This window comes from Bombus pyrosoma, linkage group LG8, assembly GCF_014825855.1.
Source record: "Bombus pyrosoma isolate SC7728 linkage group LG8, ASM1482585v1, whole genome shotgun sequence".
Lineage (NCBI taxonomy): Eukaryota > Metazoa > Arthropoda > Insecta > Hymenoptera > Apidae > Bombus > Bombus pyrosoma.
In genome coordinates, this window is record NC_057777.1 from 4,523,816 (window position 1) to 4,539,144 (window position 15,329).

Genomic DNA, 15,329 nt, shown 5'->3' on the forward strand with positions numbered 1-15,329 from the left:
GTAGATTACCCCTCAAAGATATGGAAGCAAACACAGTACACCGTTAGGTGCAAGATTTCTTCTCATTTTTTTTCATTCATATTCTAATAAAAATATTTAGTTGTTCAATGGGGCACTTTTTATTTCAAAGTATCTTCTATTCAAAATGCCAATTGTCGATTTTCATACAATTTTTACAATCGTAGTAAGTTCAAACGCTTCGGTCACCAATGACCAGCACAAGTGTTTAACTACGGTTATCATTCTGTTTATTATCGTTATCAGTTTTGTATAATCAAAACTGGCTTCAAAATATCGAAGTCTGAATTTGAAAATATTGCAGAGGACGTTTAGTGGCTCTGATAGAGAAATCTTTTTCCGGGACAGGAGCACCGGGAATTCTCCCTGTATGCGACAGCCGACCGGAGTGAAACGAAAGGGGTGGACGGAGGGTTTAAAGAAAAACGGCCACGTTTGCAGGTTTTCACGTTCGTGTCGCGTTCACAAGAACGATACGCGACGAGACGACATCGTCTTTTTCTTCAAATTCTTTGTTCTTTTTTGACAGATTGTTCTAAGCCAATAGCGTTCCTCGAAATTCATAGAGCGTAAGTGTGGACCGAAATATTCGAATCAATAGTATTATTCGTCTCTAGATTTCCAAATTACGTGCGTGGTCAAAGCAATGGATTTTTTATTTTAATTTTGACGATTGATAAAAATATACAAGCGACTTTGACGCTGAAAATCGATGTCGATTTATCTTCAAGTAGAAACACGATTTTGTGTATATCGTAGTTAATAATTGTAACCATTAGTAGTAGCTAACTATAGTTAACAGTAACAGTAGCTAATTCTTGTATGCCAGAATGAATAATTATTATATACATGTGGCACAAGTGTTATCAAGATTTCGAGAATTTCATTCTTATCTCTATTCGATATTTCTCCACTTTGTTAATATTTAACTTTTACTTTGACAGTTACTCGTTAATTCCTTTCATTTGGTATAATTGCGATAATATGCATAATTTATCGTCTTGTGTTTAAGCACGTTACAATACGTCAGCTTTACCAATGTATAAATCTTAACTGATCTAGTTATTTATCGTTCTCGTTGAATTTTAACGTTTTATTAATGTTTTAATATTCCATCATTTTTAATATTTATTTAACCTTAATAATACCGGAATATTTAACGCTTATTTTAATAATAATTCTCAAGACTATTACATGCCGAAGACCATTAACGTTATCATTTTTGCTGGATCACCGGCCGCCTTCCATTATTTGAAGCGACGCGACATTAATCAATCTACCAAGCATCAAGGTCACTAATGACGTAATATCGCCAAAATGTGTCCGATCGAGGATGAACGTTATTTGACATTCCCTGATGTCAACGTCGTCGAAAGACACGCTTTCCTTTGCCAATATTTCGCAAGCGCTATCGACGTCCCGTATAATAAAGTTACAGCTTCGAGGTTACCGTTTGTCGTGTTATTCGTACCATTTCTACTAAGTATAATGTTTAACGACGCTTCTGCAAATGAATATTTAGTTAGAAAATACAGTTTTTTAAATCGCAATGTCTCGTATTACGAATAATCTAATTTCTAATTTCTATTTGAATCTTCGATCACAAGTGTAACTACAAAATTCTGTTTTCTTTTCTTCGCAAAAAATATTATTGAAATCCTAGTGATTATCGCAGCAGGTGGCCTTTTTCAAAGGAAGAGGATTAAAATCGATTTCCTTTTTCGCTTGCAAGAATTACTCAAGTGCCACCTATAATCACGCAAAACGACTCACTTCTTTCTCGCAAGAAGATTACATCAAAATGCAATTTGTAATCACACGGAATAATTGTTTCTCTGATTTTTTCAAATCCACTTTTCTTCATCTTCCAAAGGAATCGTAGCTCGTATTCACGTAGAATTAGTTAGCTTCTTCTCCGATAGAGAAAGAAGTAATCACGTAAACTGCATAATTTTTCTTCTCCTCGCAAGAACAAGATTATTCGAATACACTTGTAATAACGCGATAGCGAAAACCACGGACGAGACGTTCTATCGTAAGAAGAACTCTATTTCTACGGACATAATGGATCACGTGCAGCCTTATATTGCATGATTCCTCGCATAGTTGGCGCACCAGGTCGTGCAGTTTCCGGCGGAAACACGCGCAATTAACGCGACCCTCGGCTTTCTCCTCAAATTCGATATTTCATGTCACGATAGTACTTAAACTTGAGTCAGTGCAGGAAAAGAAACATCGGAGAAATGAATCGAGTAAATGCCTCATGGACGTTACACGTGTTCGTTGGAGAAAAGATCGATCGTGACCGTGCTTGTGAATACTGAAATTTCCATACGTTCGTGGGCGTTCTCGAGCCGACGTGCGAATAAGAAAAGAAAATATCGTCTGAATTCTTGCAACGTTTTAGGAAAATTGTCCCTTAGGCTCGAACAGTTTGTATAAATAAAGCGATCCACTTGGACTTGGTAAACATGACTGGTCGATGGGAATCGAGCGCAATTTTCTATTACCCATTATCTTTATGCAGCAGCTCGTGAAATTGTTTGCGTATTCGCCATAGATACGTCACGATAGTATTTGAGCAGTGAGAAGTTATTGGCTTGGCAACTAAGTGATTGCGGATTTTGTCATTAGCTGGTATTGACAAAATCCGCAATCACTTAGTTGCCAACCCAATAGGATTTTTATGAACGATGTGTCGTAGGAAACTTTTAAAATTTCATTAGAACCATAATCGATAGACTGCGAATTTTTATGCAAATTCGTACCTTGGAGGATATAAAAAAGTAGTGTCTCGGTGGAAGATTATTTTACCTAGTTATACCTAGTTTCACCTGGTAAGTATTATAGGAAACGCTGTACTTTGGATATTCTATGTGTTTGTTCGTATTGCGCGCAAAGTTCCCATACGCATTTCCTCTATAACGTTAAATCGTTCACCTGACTTCCATTTTTATTAGTTGCATTTATGAAGAACAGAATTTGCGTAACTATCCACAGTCTATTTTACTATTTATATTTTATTACCACATTTTACTATCTGTAGATGTAAAACGAGACGTAGACATTGAAGAATTAAATAATAAATTAAATAGCAAACAAAATGGATGTTCCTCTACGCTAAGATCATCGAAGTTTATCTAGTTTAGAACGACTCGAACATCTTGCAATTGGTATTCCTTGCGAGCGATCCAGCTTTCTGATCACGGCGTCACCACCCACGAGCACGTCGATTAATTAAACGGTGATATTTCCAGACGGCTGACAAGGCCTTGGCGAACATTCTTTTTAATCGAAATTGCGACATGTTTACGCGTAATCCCACGCATGCAACGATATCGCCTTGTTTGTCTCGTACGCGTCCACATGAGACGGGAGGTCAAATTCAAACGTCAAACGTTAAGGCTCGTTTAAACGCGTGCAACCGTTTAGTCGAGTGGCGAGTAATTTGCTAACTTGTTGTGCGTGGGCGCTGAAATTTAGTCGAGTAGATCGATGAAACGATTTAATCGAGTAGATCCGTTTGATTAGATTTGCCTGGCTGTATAGGCTGCTTCCACCATACTCGCTACTAACCAACTAAACTTGTTACTAAACTCTACTAATTCCAGTTACTTTCTACGTACTAAACTCCAGTAGCTAACTAAACTTTAATAGTAGTTGCCTCATAATTGTAATTGGCTCGTCACTCGATCGGATCATTCGATGGTGGTTCCGCGTCTGAGCGAGATCGCTTAAAGACGATCGATTTAGAAATTTTCCGTGAACGTGAAAATTGAATCGAGTAGTTTGTAGTAAAACAATTTGATCGGATAGTCGCATTTCATTAAATTTTTCTACCCCACCAGGCTTCTCCTTTACTAAACTCGTAACTAAACTGTGTACTAATTCACTTTCTGTGTACTTGAACTGTTTAGTTAGCAACAGCAATTGGCTACTCGTCGCTCGACTAAATTATTCGAAACGTCTGAACGGATCTGCACTGTTGACGTCGATGTTAATTATTATTCCTTCGTTAGAAATTATCTCGGTTACGTGTCGGTGACGCGGCAGAAGCTTCTGACAGGCGTGAGCGAGGTCAGAAAAGCGACGTCACTTTACGACATGCTTCGCCTCGCCATAGTGGAAACTTTTTGAATTATGTGTTGCGTGAAATAAACGCTGATAACTCGCAATTAGAATTTTATTTATAGCCGTACGGACGAAGTTGTATGCTGATACGCGGTAATAGAAATTTATTGCTATGGAAAATGTCATGGAGCCCGACGTTTACAAAGGTTAGCAGAGTGAAAATGATAAGATACGTAAGCTGTAGTCATCGCGTTCTCTTCCCTTACAGCCTTCACCTTCCATATTTCCTATGTAATTTCAATCTCTACCCCATTTATTTTTAACGATCCTCTTTAACGATTTTCTATCTTATCCGCCACACTACTCGATACTTATGTCACCTTCGTTTCGGATACTACGAGCTTGTTAAGGTCGTGTTGGCCAGATACTTCGATCCGATCGGATCGTATTTCGCGGCGGATATCGTAAGCACAGGCATCGAACTCACCGTCGAATTTCCTAAGGGGCTTCGTAAATTATCGTTATATATACAGTACTTACACGGAACCAATTCCCCAAAGGGAATTGCCCGCCACAAGACGTTTGCGCGTCTGTTCCGAGGTCTTCGCTCGCAACACGTTTCACTCGCCTCCTTGACAAACGCTTCAAATGGAAGATGATTTACAGCAGAAACGTTAATCGATTGGATCAATCCATGAGCGACGTACAAAGAAACTTGTTAACGCTAATTAGTCGAACTAACGAGTTACCGTCCGAACGCGTCCAGTTTATTCCTTGCTTTTTGTGTAAACGACTATGATTGTTGCTTTTGTAAAGAAAACTATGTATCTTCTCTTGAATTTTACATGGACGTGTTTTGGATGTGACTGTTTTTAAATTGATCTTAAGTAGCCTGTAGTTGTAGTTACAAATGAAATAAAATGGCTGTATAATTATTCCATATCTACGTACGATAAAAATTACAATAAAAGATACGAGCAGAAGGAAAAAGCCAACAATTATTAGGTTGCCGGAAAAGTGTCTTTCTTTTACAGACACGTTTTTTACAACGACGCATCCTTATACAAACATGAAACCTAATCTGTCAAACGTTGTGGTCTTTATTTCGATAGAACAAAATGGATCATACTTAATTCGATAAAATAATATAAAACGGAACCACGAGCAGAACAGTTCCTTCTGAATAATTGTTTATTTTTGGCTTTGAACGGTGCAATAGAAACAGTTTCATATATAGATATACATATAGTTTGAAGAGGATTTCCCTAGGAAAAAGCTCCTCCTGTTTCTTATTTCTTCGGGCGGACAGCGATGCGCAATTATATTCGTGCACTATTTCTTGCATAATTTCTTATTTCTGAATTTGAAAGATGGAATTGCAATGAACAGGTTAGCGTTCAGTATAATTTTACATACTTTGTTAACTTCCTCAACGAGTATTTTATCAATGTCAACAAAAAAGTATTATGCTTTCGTACGATACGAAACTTGCAACTATCGTCCATTGGATGTATCCAAAATTTCCTTGCGAAACTGGTTGGCAACTAAGTGATTGCCACCTAATTACCACTTAATGACAAAACCCGCAATCACTTAATCGCCAACCCAATTATGTACAGGGAATATGTATAGGGTTGTCCGAAAAGTATCTTTCTTTTACAGACACGTCTTTTACAACGACGCATCTTTATATAAACATGAAACCTAATCTGTCGAACGTTGCGATCTTTATCTTGATAGAACAAAATGGATCATACGTATATAACGATAAAATAATATAAAATGGAAAATATTGTGCATCCATTATTTTCTTATACAACGAAAGAAACTTTTCGGACGACCTAATACAATGAAAAATTACAAAACAATCCGGCAGCGTCACGGAACTTTTCATCGGTACTATACGTCATTGCGAAAAATTTGCTAAGAGACAGACACGTCGGTTGCAAGAACAAAGGATCATAAACGTCTGGTCGAGCTTGTACTTACGTACGACGAGCACGTAACGGACACGGAATGTGCATCACGACTTCTTTGCACCTGTCTGATTTATGAATACCATTCGCGTGTACGCGGATCTAACGTTTGTCCAACGAAGAAAGAGCCTCGTTACGGCAATTAAAAGCGAATGAAAAAAAGAAACGTGAAACAGTAAGGAGGAAGATCGTCGTGCATTCTCGTGTCGATCGTCGATAATTTGTCGGCAAATTAACGTCTCGATTTCTCCCTCGTATTGACCGCGTTTCCTACTTAGGCAACATGATGATTTTTTGACCGCGACAGTGTATTATTCACCTTAGCAAGCTATATGTCGCAACTGTGCAAAAACCGTGAAACGACTGGCGCATTCCATGTTACGACGGAATGCAGTTACGCGAGACATACGTGCGTCGCGTAGTCGATCGAATCTTTTTCGTTTCAGATCTCGTTCGCTGTGTTTCAGTTTGGCCGAATAAATCTTTGTAAAAGTAAAGAACGAAATTTTAGTTGTTGATTCGATCTTTCGTTATCGAATTTCAATTTCTCGTTCGTTTATTTGTTATCCAATCTCGCTTGTTTCGTCGGTTATTCCATTTCAATTTTCAAGTTTGCTCTTGAATCGAAAGCTTCGTAAAAATCATCACAGCATTTCTTAAGCTTCTCGTGAAATACATATTTCTACTCTACCAAACATTATTATACAGAATAGTGTATTATTTGTATTATAACATTCAGTATTACATTACAGTGCTATACATTTCACAACATAGTCGTGTATTGACATGGTGAAATGAGAAGGAAAAGCGCTTTACGTAAGCCAACAACAATGTGTTAATACCGTAATATTATACAGAAGAAAATCAATTTAATATAATAAGCGTCTTTCAAAATCTATTCAACATACAACGTATAAAATAATACTAAATATTAATCTTCCTAACATCTTCCTTCCATTTACTTCATACATCCATCGTCCATGCTTGCACATCAGCAAAATGAATCCGATTTCATGGTATCTGCCACGCTACGAAAGCCAAGCTACAAGTCCAAGACCTACAAAACCAAGTCCTGCATTCGAGATTACGTACATTTGTCGAAAGCCTGAAATTCGAATTATCCAAATCGTGGAAATACAGCTTCTCAAAGTATTGGACGCGTTAGTGGCGATTGAGATGTCAATTGGCTATGGAGAAGTGGCCGTAACTAATTGCCAGCGAGTTCAAAGCTGTTCTAATTCAACTAGATACGCGGCGTGATGAACGAGCAAGCTGATATATAACCGTGCGATCCTCCGCGAATGCAGATCTCGTTGTCAGTCGTATTCATTGGCCTAGTTCGAACCGAACAATTGATTCGCCTTGTGGACGTTATTTCCAAGTCAGATCGAGCTTTTGTACGTGTAGGATGGAAAAAACGGAATTTTTCTGGTTCATCGTCTCTTAAAGCAGTCGCTCAACACTTTCTCTGTTTAAAATTGAAAGGAAAGCGGTCCTCTGTTTAGTATCTTAGTAGGAGATAGCTCGTTGGTCAATCAAAAATGTACGAAATACTCGTTCAAGCAAGCAGTTGTGAAAGGAAAAAGTGTTACAACGCGAATATCGAAAAATTTCTTGGATGCTGGTAGGATTGAAATGTAAACTTCGAGATGTCGAAAAATTCAAAGTAAATTGAGAAACAGGTGGCATAGCTATTGGAGCGTAGTCGAGTCTTTGAAGAACTACATTAATTTGCGTCGGACAAAGGGAATGTCTTTTGCTCTCGAAGCTCGTCGTACTTCGTCGAGCTTCAAACAGTTCCGTCGCCAATAGTATAGAGTGTCATTTAAATTTCATATTTTCGTCATTTTAACCGGCACGATCTCAATTGCAAATCGCCGACCCTCTAAGGAACATACGCCGGGGCGACACGAATCTCCTCGTTGGCGGATTTAATGAGCTTCACACTCCCCGGAGACTGAAGCTTCTTTGGATTGTTAGAGAAACCAGTGGTATGATCGTTGGTTTTCGGACATACGGTACAATTCTATCAGAAACTTGATATTTTTGTTATATTTTCACGGTTTTGATAGAAGAGCGTTGCTTTTTTTAGAATTTTGTTTCCTTTCTATGTTCGCTGGCTTGGAAACGCTATGTTGTGAAATGGTTTTCAGAGAAACGCTGTATAGAGAACTTGCGGAACTTTTGCTTCCATATATTCTCTGTATATATATCTTTCTACTTGATACGAAATAATCAAATTTGAATGTTTCCATCGAATGATCATTCTTTCACTCGCCTCTTTGTGATTCTTTATAAAATAACCAACTCATTACAAAAAAAAAAAAAGAAAGATAGAAAAACTAGAAGAGAAAAAAAGATAAGAATGCTATTTATTTGAATTAGCAAAGCAATTCAGTGATTTTATAACAGCAGAGTAGATAATATAATATATAGCACAAATAATATAATGTAAATAGATAATAAACAGAAATAACTGCTATAGTTTTTCTTGCATCTAAAAACAGTAAAAGAGAAAGGAAAAAGGGAATGGTCGGTAAAAATTTGCCGCGAGAGCATTTCCATCAGTTCGTCAGTAGGGTGGCGTTGAGAAACGAGGCGAGGCCGGGCTCGAAGCAGCGATTAAATGTCAAACGCAGATCGGATTGTTGTTTCGGTGGACTTTGGAGCGAATGCTCGAAAAAGTTGGCCAGGCTGGTTTTCGAGGAAAATTCAATTCAACCTAGTACCTATCGTTGACAGTCTCGTCACTGGTTCAAAACGCGATCTGCTTCTCTCGATCGTGTAAAACGAGAGATCTCGAACCGATTGAAATCGTCGAACCCACGCGTGTCGTTTATATGTATTTGCCACTGATCGTTCAACGTTATTTGCTCGAATATATACAGCTCGATTCATAAGTATTAGAAATATGCACAGGTTCAGGAAAATATTGAAAGAATAGTCGTACACAGCTTTTACGAATATATTATATGCGTTGGACGAAATATTTTGCAATTTCATTAATACTCTAATGAGTAGTTTAGTGTAATGACTAGTAAGATTATTTAAACGATCAGTTATTCATTATGTTAATGAGACTTAGTATTCAATGAGGACATCTTTAGCCGAAAGGTACAAAAGATAGAAATTCTGGTGTAATTAATTATTTCAACGAATAGAAGGAAACTACCAAAAGAATAGAAAAATGGAATATAATTCGATCCATTGAAATCCATCTTATTCTTCAAAAAAATATAATCGGCAACAAAAACGAGCTTCAAAGGGATTTTTGTTTTTCAGACACAGCGCGATCGACGAAGAGTCCCCAAGCTCGATCACCAAGTCGTTGACAGTGGCCACGCCGTCTCCGAGGGACGCCTCACTCGACGATCCTCTGGGTACTTCCACAAACATCAAACAAATTTTCCCATTACACTCCAGCGCTTCGACCGACCAATATTCTTCGATCCGAAGATTCGAAACAAAAGCCAACGACCCCATTAGGCTCCAATATCCACAGATAAAAGGAGACTCTCAATCTCCAAACATCGTCAAGAAATCCTCTTGTTTCCCAGAACAGACCACTCTACCAATCGACAACTTAGGTCTACTAAAAAAATCGCCACATTTAGACAAATTAAATGACCTGGACAGACAACTACCAGAAGGATTCGCAGATTTGGAAAGCAAAGTGACCATCAAGTTACCTTCGGAGGAAGCCACGTTGAAGTCCATAGGTCGCGAAGATTCCTTCAAAATTCCATCAAGCCCCGAAGATATTTCTGATCAGGAAATCGTTGAGGTTAGAAAGGACAGTGCTCTGTTCCTGGAGGAACCTGAAGGTCTGCCGACTCTTCGAGAGATCCTTAGGTCTAGGAGTGCAAAGATCGTCAGACCTAGAAGAGAGAGTAGCGGGTACGGAAGCAATTTGGGAACTTTTGACGAGGATAGAAGAAACTCGTCGTCCGCGGATGTTTTGCAAGATTTGTCGTCGTTTTTGAAAGAGAGACGAAGATCTTCTACCGGTCCTAAACGGTTGAACTCGAGGGTGATCTTGGGCAGAGCCGAGGAGAGTTTGGCTAAAGACGGTGAAGTTGGAAGGATGCCTACGACCGAAGTTCACAGGAAGCTATCTGGGGCTGGACTCGAGATGCCGAATATCGAGGAGGTTAGGGAAGTTCTTAGGGATGAGGTTCCTTCCAGACAGGAGAGCTTGGATAATCTCTGTAGCTTTGTGAAGAGGGTTAGCTCGGGTAAGTTGCGGTGCATAACGATTGGTTGGCTTATAGAATTTTCGTACTTTTATATTTTTATAGTTTTTCGCCATAACTTATTAAGCTGTAATATTTTACGTGTTTATATCGTACAAAAATAAGTTATATCTAAAGCTTCTTTTCTGTTCATCAGAAGACTTCTCCATGCGCTGTCGCCTTCTCGGAGATTCCGCGGATCAACGTATCTGCCCAAAAGACACGTCAGGTATGCCAACCATCAAACACCAAGACTCGTCAGCCCTCTTCGATTCTTCTCTCAGCGATTCGATCAACCGTCTCTCGATATCTCCAATCTCGAAGAGTCCGACTCAACCAGTCGCACGTTCCACAACGCCAACGTTTCTCAGTTCCAGTCCACGAGACATCAACAGGCTCACCAATAAATCTGACGAGTCTTTTGATCGATCAAAAGACACGAACGCTGAAAGGCATAAAACTGTCGCGTCCAGAGTCAACGAAGAATCTCAAAATAAGCTCGTCGCTCTTCAAACCAGAGAGGAAACGGCGCAACGATCTGTAAAAAACGATGTCCAATTCAATGTTCTTCCACGATCGATCAAGATGTATCAGTTGTTATCCACCCAATCTGAAGATAGATCTGATGGCGAGTTGCATTTGGACAGGAGAATATCGTTTCAAATTTCAAAGCAGGAAGACGTGGCTGCAACAATGATGTCATCGGCGGTATCAATGAACGCGTCTCTGAACAAGTCTTCGAGCGTCTTCACGTTGAAAAGCAGCGTTTCTGGAGATAATCAGACATTGACGTCCGGCGAAGCAGTTGACAGCTGCAACGCGAGGAAGGCAGTTTCACCTGGAGAAATTGGGACGACTCAAAGGTTTCTTGGGGATAGTGGAAACGTGTCTGCGAGACCTATTTATCCGTACTGTCCTTACTCGCCCTATGGGAGTCCTCAGGGAAGTCCCAGGAATAGGAGGAGACCTTTGAGAGAGAGTAGGAGAGTTTCTATCGATAACAGGCAGGGAGCTCTTCAGCTCAATCAGTATAAATTGTTGGATAATATTGGCCAGGTAAGTTTCTATCCGTTATGCGACTGTTTCTATGATTTGTAAGATTTTCAAAGTCCACTGCACCTCAGAGCTTCATCATATAGTTCATTTTTATTAATCTCAGAGTCAACTCTAAATTAATTCATGTAACCAATTCACAAACACAGATTTAGGCTTGTCTTCACGTCACCAAATAAATTACAAGCATAACATAGAAGTATCCACGATATTCGTAATTAATTAAAATATTTGCCAAAAGTCCACCAATTTAATTCTTTAATTTTCCAAGTTCACCGGTTTAAAAAAACACCAATGTGTTTCGCTTTTATTAAGTTTGAGGGTAAATGGGAACTCGTGTATGTAATACCAATTCATATTTGTAAGAATATAATTCAGAAAGTAGAACGTTATTGAAAATTTGTTTTACCTATAGAAACACTACTCTTTGGCTACCTTCTTATACATTTTTTTTATATAATGTGCATTTTGCGCAATCTTGCATTTTGAAATTTTTAATTTAACCTCCCATATACATATCGTTAGTGGAACAACCAGACGAATATCCCTTGCTTAATATTCACCAAAGGAAATTCTACTTTTTGCCCTTATCGCGAGCTACCCACGTAAAGTAGCTGTAATAGAACGAAACTGAATATGTAAATGAGAGGCAACCATAAATGAAATATTCTCCAACGGGATCGGTCGTAATTTTTGTTCTTCTCTGGAAAACCGTGTTCCGTTTCCCACGGGGAGTTTAGTCCGGTGAAACTCATTAATCGCGAGAAATTTTGAGGCCAGTTTCGATGCACGGCGATTCGCTTTAATCGCGTTTAATTGAACAGTATCGGGAACTGTGCCGCGGGCGCGTGGAAAATCACGCGTTAGCGTATTATTTGCCATCGAAACCGATTAAATATTCTGATCGATCACACGAGATTACTTTGCAGCGTGATTTACTATTTTCAATAACGTCGCGCTGTGTCGTTACGATTATTATTCGATATTATTGCACATTAATCAAAAATGAATTATGACATTTGTTACATTTATTTCACGCGAAATCATTGAAAAGCCGATTGCCGAACGTGAAAAATGTAATTATCAAATGATTTTTAGTTGATGATAGACGTAGAAAAAACATGGTAGAGGCAGAGAGGATCGTGGTTTCGCCTGTTTTCTTCTTATTTTACTTTCTTTTTCTTTTTCCTTTTCTTCGCTTCGAGATGGTGTCGCGACATCGCATAAATTGTTCCAATTTCCTAAATTACCATTCATTCTCCTTTCCATTACACTTGCTTCGTGATAAAATTCTTTCTCTGCATAAGATACAGCCGATGAATATATTGCTACAGAGCTTAGATTTCCTTGGTTGAACATGCCATTACGTCATTAGAAATTGCTTCAGTCTGTCAATTATTTTAGCTTTAGTAATAATGTCGCGTTACACGTAGATTTTCCGGTAATTTTTCACCTAGCTATATCTTTCTAACGTTAAAAAGTATCTTCAGTTCGGACAAAATGACAAAAATTGTCAACTAGTATGCGTATTCTCGTTTCAATGTTATCTCGTTAAGATTCGACGGTCGTAGCAGAATCGTATAAATGGAGAAATATAAAATCATCCTATATTACACCTACATCTAAAAAGATTCTTGGCATCCAGTTTGAATTTTCATTTTTGCCAAATTGCTCGTTTTGCTCCTTGTATCGCTTGTCAGGCAGAATAAAAATATCTCACTTTCCAACTAAAATAAAAATAACACAATTCAGCACAAAAAAGGGTTGAGCAAGTGGAAGAATAAAATATCTGCGACATATCATCTCCATAGATTCTACACTTTTACTGCACCTACATTCTAACAGTTTCTTGGCGCTCAGTTTGTGTGTGATTTTTCACCATTTCCAAAGTGCACGTATTGTGAGTTCTTTCACTTTGCAAATAAAATAAAAATAACACAATTGGGCACGAAAAATGGGTTAAGCAAATGGAAGAATAAAAAATCTGCGATATATCATCTCCGTAGATTCTACACTTTTATTGCACCTACATTCTAACAGTTTTTGGCACTCAGTTTGTGTGTGAATTTTCACCATTTCCAAAGTGCACGTATTGTGCGTTCTTTCACTTTGCAAATAAAATAAAAATAACACAATTGGGCACGAAAAATGGGTTAAGCAAATGGAAGAATAAAAAATCTGCGATATATCATCTCCGTAGATTCTACACTTTTACTGCACCTACATTCTAACAGTTTCTTGGCGCTCAGTTTGTGTGTGAATTTTCATCATTTCCAAAGTGCACGTATTGTGCGTTCTTTCATTTCCCAAATAAAATAAAAATAACACAATTCAGCATAAAAAAAGGGTCGAGCAAGTGGAAGAATAAAAAATCTGCGACATATCATCTCCGTAGATTCTACACTTTTACTGCACCTACATTCTAACAGTTTCTTGGCGCTCAGTTTGTGTGTGAATTTTCACCATTTTAAAATTGCACGTTTCGTTCCTTCTGCCCAATTTTCTGCGCCTCCAAACAATGCTCCCTCCATATGCATATTTACGCCGAATCCTAAGTGGTCAGTGCCGGTCGACAAGTAGTTTGCCTGTCGACGAAAAACTGATTTTCATGGATCGAACGTGGAATTCTATACGTGCGCGATCCTCCGTACGACACGAACGTCGCGAAAATTAGACGGAAGTGGACAGAACGGGGCGTGGTTTGGTTAGAAGTTGGAAAATTTCGTTCGTCGGTGTAGCGAGGTGAATCCCAGGAATCCCTAGGATCGAGGTAAGAAAGTAAAGAGGAGGAGGCAAGGAGAGTTTGCTCTATGGGGAGAAACGTCGTTTCACGCTCTTAAGCTGAACGTCGGTTTCCATTCGATCTCCGCCTCGGTCACTTTACTGCTCTTTCTCAGCTACAAAGTGCAGATCGAGATCAAATTTCTGCCAGATACTCGGCCAACTGCAACCTGGCAAATTGGAAATTTTATATTTCAAGTGTACATTGTACGATGGAGCTTGTCGAGTTTCATGGAGCGATATTTATGCCACGTTGGTCTATTTTGTGACGATATTGAGAATGTTGATACGAACAATGATAAAAATTATTAGTTCAGAGAAATTTGTAACGACAACGAGAAATAATAACGCTGTTAATGACGAACGAAATAACGTCAATCATATCAATAACAAGAACGACGAGAATGATAAAAGTACAATGATGAAAGAAAATTGCAACTTTAAGTTAGACATTGTTCGAAAAGATCGATTGATCGTCTTGTTTTTTAAGAGAATAATAATTTCGGCTTGTCGAATGAAGAAGCATATTGGTAAAAAATAATTAGTTAAAGCAATGAAAAATAAATTTAATATATATGATCTTCCTGTCGCTTTTACACATTTTCACGAATTATTCGATTGTCTGAAATATTCGTAACATGTCCGACAATTAATATAAAATACTACTGCGTATTTAGCCAGACTAAACAGAAGTGAAATTTTTTTATTCCACAACCAGTAAAGCATCGCCGAGAAGAATAAAATACGTGAAACTTTTTAATTAATTTATCTGAATATTTTCATGAAATTCGTTTCATTGCTACGAACGTTTCGTGGAACACGATATACAATTTGCGAGTTCTCGGAAACCAGTAGTATATATCAATGATATCACTTTCAAGAGATGCGGATAAACAACTGAGTTCACAGCAAATCCGCACGGGACGCTTTCAAAGATTATTCCCCGTATTATTCGTACCGTTTTATTTCTATTTATTTTTATTTTTATATTAAATATTTATATTAAATTTGCCAACATGTATATTTTATTCGGCAATAAATTATTTAGATCAATGAAAAAGGTTTTTTAAGCGAAAGTCACTGACTAATGAAATTTAATAGCTTGTGATCGATCATTTATTTCGTATATGCCAGGAAATATCCGGAAAATCGATAATCACGGATGCGATTGATATCGGAAATTGAAACCTTCGAGCAT

General features: G+C 38.2%; 1 protein-coding gene across 20 annotated transcripts in view; it reads left to right on the forward strand.

Moving 5' to 3' along the window:
• LOC122570057 overlaps positions 1-15,329 on the forward strand; it is a 111,216-nt gene that overhangs the window by 64,468 nt on the left and 31,419 nt on the right. For 19 of the 20 annotated variants that reach the window (XR_006317686.1, XR_006317689.1, XR_006317688.1 and 16 more), the window contains exons 4-5: positions 9,348-10,300; positions 10,455-11,353. Coding sequence is in view for 2 of the 20 variants with exons in the window: in XM_043731904.1 (XP_043587839.1) it covers positions 9,348-10,300; positions 10,455-11,353 (1,852 nt within the window). In the remaining 18 variants the exon portion in view is untranslated. The remainder of the gene's footprint in view (positions 1-9,347; positions 10,301-10,454; positions 11,354-15,329) is intronic. The other variant, XR_006317690.1, reaches the window with a different exon arrangement.